Source organism: Diceros bicornis, chromosome 9, assembly GCF_020826845.1.
Source record: "Diceros bicornis minor isolate mBicDic1 chromosome 9, mDicBic1.mat.cur, whole genome shotgun sequence".
NCBI lineage: Eukaryota > Metazoa > Chordata > Mammalia > Perissodactyla > Rhinocerotidae > Diceros > Diceros bicornis.
The window spans coordinates 71,909,707-71,922,129 of NC_080748.1; the positions used below are offsets into that span (position 1 = coordinate 71,909,707).

General features: G+C 42.0%; 1 protein-coding gene across 6 annotated transcripts in view; it reads right to left on the minus strand.

The window, feature by feature from the left end:
- ABCC4 (ATP binding cassette subfamily C member 4) overlaps positions 1-12,423 on the minus strand; it is a 266,824-nt gene that overhangs the window by 154,246 nt on the left and 100,155 nt on the right. For all 6 annotated transcript variants that reach the window (XM_058548381.1, XM_058548382.1, XM_058548378.1 and 3 more), the window contains 3 exons: positions 11,185-11,286; positions 7,400-7,489; positions 5,769-5,960 (listed from right to left, as the gene is read on the minus strand). In XM_058548381.1, coding sequence (XP_058404364.1) covers positions 5,769-5,960; positions 7,400-7,489; positions 11,185-11,286 — 384 coding nt within the window. The remainder of the gene's footprint in view (positions 1-5,768; positions 5,961-7,399; positions 7,490-11,184; positions 11,287-12,423) is intronic.

Below are 12,423 nucleotides of genomic sequence, written 5' to 3' on the forward strand. Positions count from 1 at the left end.
AGACAAGCAGAGGCTGGGGGAGATGTTGGTTGTCTACTAAAACTCACAAGTATCGACACAGGATACACAACAGCAGTGCTCTCCACAGATGAAGGCCTCATTTCTTTGTTTCTACTTGAGCAGATTTCGAGAGAAAGCAAGTGGCACATTACGATCTCTGTGATAAGCCCTTTGACCTCCCTAAGTCTCATTTTCCCCTTCGACAAAATGTGCTGGAGAAACCAGAATTCCTGAACTCACGGATGCTGAGACTCCAAAGAAGCAAGCACGGGGACAGGCTCCATACACAGAAAAAGCACGTGATTAACTGTGGTTTGCTGTTGGCGACTGACATTTTCTGATCCAACAGTAGGACCCCATTCAGTCTGATTCAGTGTGAATCACCATATGCGAAACACACCACCAGTGGAGAAGAGAAAACAAGCGTCTCCATAACCCATCCCAACAAACCACAAAGACACAGGCACACAGAGCTCCCTGCATACTCAGAGCCTAACTGGACTGCATCAGCTGAAAGACAGCAATCACTCTATCCTGAAAATTCACTATTTCACACTATTTCTCTGCTGAGCTCAGAAGTTAATACTATCTCATGCTTTTGGTTTTCATGAAAACAATGAGGTATTTTAAGCCAGGTTCTCAGCCTTCCACACCCACACACACTCACACTCACACTCACACACTGTTTACTCAGCATCCGTTACACGGTTGACACTCCTTGCAAAGTGTTCCCCTTAGTTTTTTATGCCTTGATTTCATGCTGTTTTGTTTTCCTTCTCAAATAGCACCATGTTCTAGCACAGCAATCTTAGCCATTTTGTAGAAAAGGCACTTAAAATCCACTCCTTCGTTTAGCCCAGTTAGGGAATAAGAAATAGACTCTCTCCACATCTGACAGAACTTCAAGTGTGTTGTTGACTCTGCAAACTATTTATGGACAAGCCTCAGATGGGAAAAACATGTCAAAGGATTTGAAGTAGAATCCCAGTCAGGCTAATTTTCTAATCACGATTTTCTGGTTTGGTTAATGGGAAAAGCCTGAGCTGAGCACATATTACAATTCCTCCCAACGAGAGGAAGGTATTCTTACTCATGTTAGTCACCTCTCAGTTAAATTTAACCAATTATCTCATCTACGACTGCTTTCACTGAAAAGCAGACATGCCAACTAGAGGAAAACCAGGAAATGGCTGTGCTGGCTTGATGCCACTGGGCCAGAAACACATCAAATGCCCTTTAGCGATCAATGGCGGAGACTTACAGTAGAAACACCACTGAGCAGACTGTTGAAATAGTTAATGGGGGCCAGACGTGAGGCCCTGGCAAAAGAAGGCTGGACCCCAGAGTCAAAGAGCAGGAGTCCCACACCTTGTTCACAGTTTTGCTTCCATTTGGAATTGGCTTCCTATCATGTCGTGTCAATATCTCCCCATCTCTCCAGGCACAGCTCAAACACTCTCTCCCATGAAACCATCCCTGAGTTTCACCAGTCAGAAGTCATCTCTCTTTCTACTGGGTTCCTAAGGCTTTGTTTATATTTCTCATGAAAGATTCATCTTATTGTGCTGCATAATTTGTGTGCGTGTACACGGCTTCTCTCCCCATTAATCAGCTCCTGGACGGTAAGGTCTACGCACCAAGCACGGTTCTGGATGCCTGATACTGATAATCTCTAATCCTCACAATAGGCTACAGAGTGAGTATTAGCCCCATTTCACAGATGAGGAAACTGAGGCTGAGGTTACATAATTGGTCTGAGGACTCTCAGCTGTTAAATGGACCGGGTAGAATCTGAACCAAGCTCATCTCAATTCACAGCCTTTTGCTCTTTCTTTCAACACCATGCTGCCTCATGTGGTTATTGAAAAATATATTCGAAATAAAGGCAATACTAAAATAACTCTAGACACGAAAGTTTCAATAAATTAGTCTCCATATTTCGATTAGCCTCATGTATCCCTTTGTACTCATGATTTCTTATCTCCTGTCACAGTGAGTGATATAGTTATCCAAATTGAGAAATGAAAAAACAAAGATATGACAATAATTATTCTATGATTGTCAAGGTAATCTGAAAAGAAAATGTCCAAGTTGGCAGAAATGTAGTAAATACCAGAAGAAACTATAAGCTTGTGGGCACTGCAGAGCGGTTTGTAAATTCAAGTGATCTAGGTGGGAAAATATTAAACCAGAATTTATCAATGCTACACCTTTGAATATGTATTGCCTAAAAGTTTTCAAAAGTCATCAACTGGTAAAAGCTAATGTGAAAACAAATGTTACATAAAATATCGCTTGTGTTATGCTAACAGAATATTTTTATTGTTTTATATATATATATATATGCAGAGCACCTATATAAATATCGACTCAAATAGTGGACATCACATACATAGATACTTTCTAATGTGTCACATTTTGTGGATATGATTTTACCCCAACCTGGCTGCTCTTGATAACTAAAAGCTAATATTTTTTTAACATTATTCTAACATTTATAGAGTGCTTATCTAGCAATCTGGCACTTTAAAATCCTTACTGCATTTCATCCTCAAAACAACCTTATGAGGTTGACAGTAGTATCATCTCCATTTTACAGATGAAGGAACTGAGGCTTTATAAGGTTCAGACAATCAGCCAAAATCACACACCTACTCAACAGAGAAACAGACTCCAACCCAAAGCTGTCTGTATCAGGGGCCTTGGAGTTTAACTATGACCCCTGCAGGGCCTAACGTTATGACGCTGTTTCCTAAATTTCATTCTACAACTCACTACAATGTCACCTTGAATATGTCGTCAGCCTAAATCGATGTTGCTAAATGTGATGACTTTCTATGTCCCTATTTTATTACAGAAATGTTTTCAGCTCAATGAACTTTAAAGTTTACTTCAATTAGATCTAGTATAATACATCTAGTTGTAATTAATATATGTAATACAAGAAATGTTGCTTTTTTCTGTTTTTTTTCCCTCCAGGATTTGGGGGCAGGGGAGGGAGAGAACTACAAGGAGAAATATTTATTTTATTTATATGAATGTATGTATGCATTTAGAGAAAAGGACTGTAATAGTGAGAATAGCTACCATTTACCGAAAACCTGGCATGCTTGCATTTTACAGGCATTGCCTGTAGTCTTTACAATAATCCCACACCACCCTCCCCCACCCATTTAATAAGAAAAGAAACTGAGACAAACACCTGGAGTTACTACCCAGGACTGTTTCTCTCCAAAGGCCAAGTCTTTTCTACTATACATGCAGCCTCTGCATCTACAGGCCAAAATAATTCCAGGATGCCCCTATTATCTGTGGCCGTCTTATGCCCATCCACCGACACAGGGATTCCACAATGAGATAAGCAAAGCATCTCACAGCTCATTAAGTGGTTCCCTGCTGTCTTAAGGACCTTGCTGATCCCCTGCTAACCAGTCACAGATGGCATTTCAAAATGGCAGCAAAACCTCTCGGAAACCTTATGACCCAATGTCCACATGTTGCAGCACAAACATCAGAGGCCCAGGCAGGCAACAGGCCATGTCCAAAGTGACGGCAGGTAAGTGATGAAGCAGGGGCCAGGACTCCACTCTTGACTCTCTCTCCACCCTGGGCCTCCCTTCCTGCCAACGAGGGAATGAGCACATGGGAACACCTACTTTTCTCCAGAGACATTCAAAGGTGGGAGCATAGAAAGGTGGGGCTGAGCCACAACTAGAAACGCAAGGTCATGCAAAGAAGTAGCCAAATGCCGGCCTGGGTCATTGGAGTCTGATCTGGGCACCAGGAGTTGAACCTGATTAAAGTAAAGAGGAAACACCCGAGATCTGTTTACTCTACATACCACGTTCCACCTTTCTCAGTCACCCAATTTTTATTATAGCTCTTTCTTATAAACTTCCTCCATCGAGAGCAGCACGGCACCATGGAAAAGTATGGAATCTAGAATCGTGCAGAAATGGATCTGAACTTGAGCTGCAAATGTTTAGGTGAGTCGTTTCACCTCTCTAAGCCTCAGTTTTACCAACTATAAAATGAGGATGGTAATATTGACAACAGTGGCAAAAGATTAAAAACTCATGTACCTTTGTGCGTGTTTGAGAGACAGAAAATGATGAGCACTTGGACTCTGAATAAATGGGAGTTATTATTACTTTTATATTTGCTTTCCCCCTTTTCTTGTACAGCATACATACTACTTAATAAAAATTTAGCTCATGATGCTAACTTCATGTCATTTCTAACAACATACCATCTCTCATTAACAATAACCCAGGAGAAAGAAAGAAAAGCCCACTAAAGAAGCAATCATGTTTTGTCCACATCATCCTAAAACACTACTCACCTGATACAATCTATGCTGTTCCAGCCACTGTTCAAGTAAAATGCCTATTTCCAGACAAAGTGAGCGCAGAGCCCTCACCACCACACCTGCGAAAGCCCGCCCAGCCTTTCCACACAGTATAAAAGAACAGTCGGACGTCCAGGCTGCTCTGAAGAGACCCCGGGGAGAGCCCTTTAACACTCTTATTCACTGATTTTTATAACCCAAAGAGAGTAACATAGTATTTATCAGTATTTACCCTTTTTTTTCTCTTTGCTAAATTATATTCTCCTTTCAGGTGTAAGTTCAGTTTTCATCATCTTTTCACCCATTTTATTTAAAGCCCAATGTGCAATTAAACATTTCATCTTGCCATGTTCTTTGAAACTCAAAGTCATTTAAAACAATCTCTCCCCCTAGTGCAATGATGCAGTATTAAAAAGAAATTTTAAAGCATTCTGTTTCCTTTAAATAATAAAATACAAGTCAAAAACAAAGTAGAGAGAGAAACCTATAGACTGAAAGGGACCTAGGAGACTATCAACGAAGTGCAAAGTACAGACTTTATCTAGAGGCTGATTCAAACCAATAGTTGACAAGATTTCCTAGATAATTAAAGAAATGTAAAACACTGACTAGAATGTTCATGATATTAAGGAATTTTGGTCACTTTTCCAAGTGTGATAATGTGGTGTTTTTTTTCAAAGGCATTTTTGTGTTTTAGAGCTAACTAATGAAATATTTATAGAATAATATGAGATCTAGGATCTGCTTCAGAATGATCTGGGGTGGGGTGGGGCTAGCAGAGGGCAGGGGCAGAGATGCAACAAGACCGGCCACCAGCTGATCCTGGCTGAAACTGAGATGGGTACATGAGGGTTCGTTACACTATTCTCTCTACTTTTGCAAATTCTTGTAATTGTCCATTAAAAAAAAAATAAAAGTTCACAAACTAAAACACCCCCCCCACACACACACACAAAAAGCATTCTGTGGGGGCCGGCCCGGTGGCGCAAGCGGTTAAGTGCGCGCGCTCTGCTGCGGCGGCCCAGGGTTCGCTGGTTCGGATCCCGGGTGCACACCGACGCACTGCTTGGCAAGCCATGCTGTGGGGCGTCCCATATAAAGTGGAGGAAGATGGGCACAGATGTTAGCCCAGGGCCGTCTTCCTCAGCAAAAAAAGAGGAGGATTGGCAGATGTTAGCACAGGGCTGATCTCACAAAAAAAAAAAAAAAAAAAAAAGCATTCTGTGAATGTCATTATCACATCAGGATTAAAACAGCAGTGTATGTGTCTGCACATGTGTATTTACCCAGAAGACTAACTTAAAGTATTAAATAACACTCACAGATCTTTCAAAAAAAACTTTTAACAAACTTTATAGTTTAACCCAACTCTGCTATTACTTGAAATTCGAGTGTATGCAAATCAAAAGTCAACACTCACCTTTTTCAAAGCACAAGCCTTTATGACTTTTTCATATCGTTCCTTTTCATATTTCTTCCCAAATAAAATATTACTCCTCACGGTTCCTGAAAACACCCAGGGCTGCTGAGAAACATATGCGATTCTTCCGTGCACACTGACCAGCCCGTGGCTCGGGGGCAGTTCCCCCAGCACAGCACTTAACAGTGATGACTGAAACAGATCGTAAACAAACACGTGTACAGGCAACACTCAGGACAGAACAAGCCATTGCAATACAGCCTCCCCCTACCCACGGCCCCTGTGTGTGTTGGGGGGGGGGTTGATAAACATTACAATTCTGGAAATTGCAATTAAAAAAACAGAAAATAACACTATTGGTCAATGTAAAGTAATGGCTGATAAGGATCATCAACAAAATAGAGTATAATCCTGTGCCCAATAACGCCATTCAGTCAAAAACGGACCACATACGTGACGGTCCCATAAGATTAGCATCACACAGCCTAGGTGTGTAGTAGGCTTTACCATCTAGGTTTGTGTAAGTACACCCTGTGATGTTCTCACAACGACAAAATCGCCTAATGATGCATTTCTCAAGAGTGTATCTCGTCGTTAAGCAACACGTGACTATATAACAATCTACTCCGCCCAAGAGTTTCCCCCAAATGAAATGCTATGCTCAAAGACTAATTCAGAATGTTTAACATTCTGAACTAACAGAGTAGCCCCACATGACATATATATATATTCCATATGCCTGACGTTTAATGCAGTTGTTCCTGCATCCAGGTATCCTTTACTTCACAAAATACTTGTTCCTGAAAAGTTATGTGTACATAATATATCCAGTGCACCAGGAAAGATTATTAAAGGAACTCTGAAGTGAGTCATGTTTCCAAAGAGAAAAATCCATCATAAAGGAAATAATCCTCCTATCATTTATACACCCTACGTTTAGATTTCCATATTTTGTTGTTTCAGAACACACAAGACTAAGGGTGCATGCACATATCCTTCAAATCTTACAACATACAGACATGATACGTCTGTGCCTACTACTTATAACAGCGCTTATAACTCTGAGCTGAAGTAATCTGTGTGCGTCTCTGTTGCACCGCAGAACCTGACTGCTTCTGGAGGGCAAAGACGTCTGGGGCTTGCTTGTATCCGCATCTTTAGCTCCCAGCATAATGCCACACACAAGGCTGCACACTGACTACGTGTGTGTTGATGTGACTTGGATAAGTCACATGAAGAAATGTTTAAAGCTTTCTGGAAGAGGCTTTACAAACTCCAGACTTCTTGTAGGGTGTACTATGACAAAAAGAAGTCCCATTTTCTCACTCATTCTATCCTGAATAGTTGTCACGTAAACAGTTTCCTTCCCTGAGATGTCCAACTTCCAGACAAGCAGTGCCCAACTGTGCAAGTTGAAGCACCAAGAAGGAAAACAGAACATGCCTTATCCAGATTTATCTGGCCATGCAACCTTCTCCCAAAACTAATGTCCCATGGAACACACTCTGAGAAATGCCATTCTAGATACACCTAATTCAAACCTGTGCTACACACAGCTTTGGGCTCAACCCCAAGAATTTAATACGGGATTCCATATTCCAAGCTGCCAGCCAAAAGGCATTAAAACTTACCTTTCCTGCTCCCACTGGTCCGACCACAGCTAACAACTCACGAGGCCTGACAGTGAAAGAAAGGTCTTGTAGGGTTGGAGTTTCCAATGCCTACAAATGAAAGTTTACAAAAATGCGCCCATTTCAACAAGGTAACACAAATCACTTTAAAAGGTGGAGAAAATAACATAATAGTCATTGCTACGTGAACATAACCCACATCCTTCTCCTTCCTATTTTAAGATATTGTGTCCTGGCGTCCTTTTCATCCAATCATATTTCTTTGGGGGTTTGAGACAGCATTAGCTGCCTTTAGGAAGGCCCATTCTTTTACCAGATTTCCATACGGACACAGCTCTAGATATCCATAGATTTTAAGTGGTAGAAATGACAAGGCACCTTCTTGCAATGAAAGCTTCTTAGTGCATACTAACTTATTAAAATAATATACTTAATAGAATATTAAATATGGGAGGTTTTTAATCACGTGGAAGTTTTCATTATGACCTCTGGTTTTAATCTTCTATTTCATTAATGTCCACAAGGTGGCAGCATAAGTACATGGCATGAAATCACTAATCTCCATTTTCACTTGATAAAGAATGAATCGCAGTAAGGCTCAGAAAGCAAAAGGGCATTTTATATTATAAGCCACTCTTTGCAAATAAACTCCTGTAAATGATGGTTAAGGCTGCAACCAGAGCTCTAATTTACCACCACCAACAAAAAAAAAATATGGGAATAAGGAAATTAGGTACCGTATCATGGGTCAAAGTGATCAAGTCTCAAGTTTATACCTGTAGCGTGCATGACCTGTCCTGGTTAAACAGAGACAGAAAAGTACCTCCACTGTAAAAACCACAGACATACATGTGACAGCATACAATCCAATGCAATGGGGAAGAAGGATAATAGTACTCATGCTAATCAGAGGTTGTATTCCTGAGCAATCTATAAACTCTAAGATAAAGAGACTGAAGGGTATATGTATGTTTTCATATATACTAAGTGTTAAGAAAATTCTCAATAACTGCTAATGCTAAAACAAGTGGGTCCATATGATTACTAAAATGCCTAAAAGACTAAACACACAGCGAGAAGTAAAAGGTCTGGATAATCTTCAAAATGAAAAACTTCTCTGGAAATAACTTAATGACAAGTATTTCTAATCACAAAAAACAAGCCCCAGATTTTATGGGAATTATAAAAAATCTATCAAGAGGAAGCTGGATTTTAATACATGAGAAACATTTTTTTAAGCTTCTCCATTCCTTTCTTCATGTCTAACAACTAGTTCCTATTTTACTACTTTTTACTCAGTTTTGACTGTAAAATAATGACCCACAAAATGAGCTTCCTATCACTGCACCTCCCAGTTTCTTGTCAGGGCCAGACGGATTCCTCCCCCGGTGCGGGCTTCAGGACCGGGCACGGCTCAAGTGTGACCAGAAGGGGGCAGCACTCAACAGCTCAGGGGTGCTTGGCCCCTTCCCCTCACGCTTAACCTGACTCAGTGGCTGAGGTAACAAGGATCATCAACTGAGCTGCTACTCTGTGCCAGACACATTCTGGGCCCTGAGGATACAGCAGTGAACCACACAGAGGAAAGTTCTGTCCCACAGAGATTTAGAGGCTCCCACAGGACCATAAATTTTAAAGCTTAGAGATTGAGACCAAGTCCCATCATTTCACAAATGACACCTGTGTGGGTGAGAAGGCCTTCCCCACCTACCCATCTGGCTCTCTAGCAGAGCTGGTGAGCGAGTCCATGTCTCTCTCTGACCTTCCAGCCCAGCGTGCGCTCCATTCGGCCTCAGCTTTTCTCCAAAACCCCAATGTCTGTGCCCCTCCCCCAGCCCAGGGCTCTCGCATCCGCGGCCTAAGCTGACAGGCTCTGATTACCCCCTAGCACGGGGCACAATCCTTCCAGAGACAAGGCCAGGACAACAGAATGGGGTGTTCTCTACTACAATGCAAGGTGCAAAAAGGTCTGAGAACATGTTAAGTCCTTGGAAGAAAAACAAAACAGCTCATTTTACAATGTTGCATAGTTTGGTACAAAAGAAATGTGGTAATGGGTCATACAAACTATATGGTAGCTACCTCAGTACTTTACCTAACAACGGCATTCAAAGAGAGTACGCCTTTATCACGGAATTTTAATGGTGCTTTCTATAAATGCTTTACAGTGTATTATGATGAGACATACCAAGCAGGAGGTAAATCTGTATTAAGGTAAGATCTGTCAATCGGTATTAAGGCAGGGAGAAATTGTCAGGTTGGGTAATGCACCTGCGTGAGCTTCCACGTGCAAAGGTGCAGTGATGTGGTTTTATGTATTTGGGAACACACTATTGTTTTCTTGGTGGAGATGGTGGGCACTAAATTAGAAGTAAATGAACGCGATGCAGGTGGAACAATACTTAGAATCACAGGCATGAAAAGACAGGACGAGTTCACGGAGTCTGGACACTTGCACCACTGGAGAAGGGAGAACCTGAGTGGAGGTGGGAAGGAGTGCTTGTCGAGCACCTGCTTGCTCTTGGCTCCATTCCCCACCCTTCCGCACTATGCTCCGAATCGCTGGCTCCCGCAATCTTCCCAGCAAACGCCAGTTCAGCCCTGGAGAGCACCGGCTGAGGCTGGAGACAGGAGAAGCTGGTACCCACCAGCACGCCCCCGCTTCCAGCAGCCTCCCCACAGTGGCCGCATCCCCTCCGCAGTGCCAGTGCCCACACAGAGCAGCCCCCGGCACTGCGGTCCCCACTCCTGCTGGCAGCTCCTGGGATCTGCTCCCAACAGGGGACCCCTGGTAGATGCCACCTCCCCCCAGCATCCCTCTAGCCTAGGGGTGGGAGCAGCTTCCTGCCAATGCTAATCTCTGGGCTGCCTCATCCACTACCGTTTGCCCTTTTGGCTCTTCCATCGTCTTATGTAACTAATTCCCTCCATGAAATCCCTCTCCCATGATGTGAGTTCTGCTTTCCTGACTAATCCAGACTGATATGGGAGGATGTGCAGAGAGGACCACAGAACAAGGGGAAAAGCGTTCTAGCTGTCCATAAAGCAGGATGCACTGAGTTGAGAACTTCCTGAGAGAGGTCCCTGTTGGTTTTCCCATTTGCCTAAATGTCATAAATAAACCAAGTGCTGGAAAAGCCTGTGACCTCACCAGTTCTATCTGTCAGCTTGCCACACAGTGAAACCCTTAAATTAGGAATCACTGGCACACACTACGCCCACCTGCTGCCTCCTCCCTGCCCTTGGCAGCCACCAAAGTAGCCAGCGCCACCCAGAAGCTAAGAATAGGGGAGCCCCCACCTTTCCTCACAGCAAAGATCCAAATCAGGGCTTTGCTCAGTATGTAATACGATGGTCTGATAACATCAAGGTAAAAAACATACAGCCATTCCCCGAGAGAGAAGTCTCTCGTCTGTAACTCTAGTCTGTAACAATTTGTAAAGTATTTGTTAGTTAACCCAATCCATACTGCAGCACTTGTCTGTCCAATCCTGCAAATTCTAACCGTATAAACTTACACATTTTAAGTTCAAAATGTGGTGATACGTTGAAAGCTCTCTTGAAAAGGAAATAACGAACAACATGCCAAACGCCTTAGGCTGATTTTATACTTAATGTCTATTCATTGCAAACTTTATTCCTGATTTTGAGAATTTTTATAACATACTTTCAGTAAATGAGCAAGTCTCATCTTATACCATGTGTGAAATCTCAAAATTCTCTATTAAATCTATGTCACCAGTCGTCTTTTAACAGTCATGATCTTGTAATGGAGGATTTGTTACCTTATCCCAAAAAGCAGAAAAATCTTGCACATGCACTATCGTTTTACCGTCTGATGGCAGCTGAAGGTTCTGCTGTGATATCTCATCAAGTAACAGAAAGTTCTACAGAAAAAGGAAAAACACGTTTAAAATGCAGAAACAAAAGCACAAACAAAACTAATTGCTTTCCTGGATCTTGCAATGAAAAACTTTACACAGTCTACATGTCATTTTATCATCTGTACTTAAAATGTTGGTTCACATCAGAACATACTAAATAATATATAGTATATATTACAGTATAATATATATTATTATAGTATATAATTATATAATACAGTATACATAGGGAGTTTGTACACACATAGTATTAGAAAGCAAGGGAGAGCCTTCATGGTCACGAGGCTATCTTGGTAACTTTCTAAACAAGCGTACTGGTTCCTCCCTAAAGAGAAAATACGGCTCCAAACTTGAACACATTTACAACCTGGATAGTTATATTGTTTTACTTTTGTGTTACTAACCATAAACATGGGAGTTGGTAGGAAATGACCCTATAAATATTTACTGAATCCCACCATGTGCCAAGTACCATGCGACATGCTAGAAACACAAAGATGCAGGCCCCTCCAGGGCCTTCAGGGATCAAGCTGGCACAGGACAGACTCAGGACACAAGACCGACGGCCGAGACTGAAGGAGAGCCCGGGCCCTGCCCATATATCTGCTGTGACCTGCAGCTGAGCTGAAGTTCCCTGTGCTCTTCTCCTTGTGTGGGCCACGTCAGTGTATCACTACCCGTTATTAGCTACCACTTGAGGCATCGTCTAAAAAGAAAATGCTCTTATTAAGTTTCTGTATCTTAAAAAAAAATGCTTTAGAAGCGTCTTTTCACAGTCACTCATCCTTTCCCCTTAATAAATGACCTCTCCTCAACAGCAGAATGGCCGTTGACGATCATCCACTGCTTGCTATTTTCCACACTAGTTAGCAGCTATTCAATACAATTTAGCTGACTAAAACAAAGTCCTGCTATCATTACAAATCTAGCATAAAGGTATATAGGAAAACTCCCTCTTGCTCTGCAACTGCTAGACATAATTCAATGAGAAAAGCTACAGTGCTACAGAAATTGAATAAACAACCAAGACCACCCTCACCCCCCACCCAAACTTTGAACGTGTGGCAGAGACTGTAAGCTGCCCTCACAATCTGTTCTCATTCTTCTGTGTCACAAAACCCCTGATTTTTAGGTGGGGCA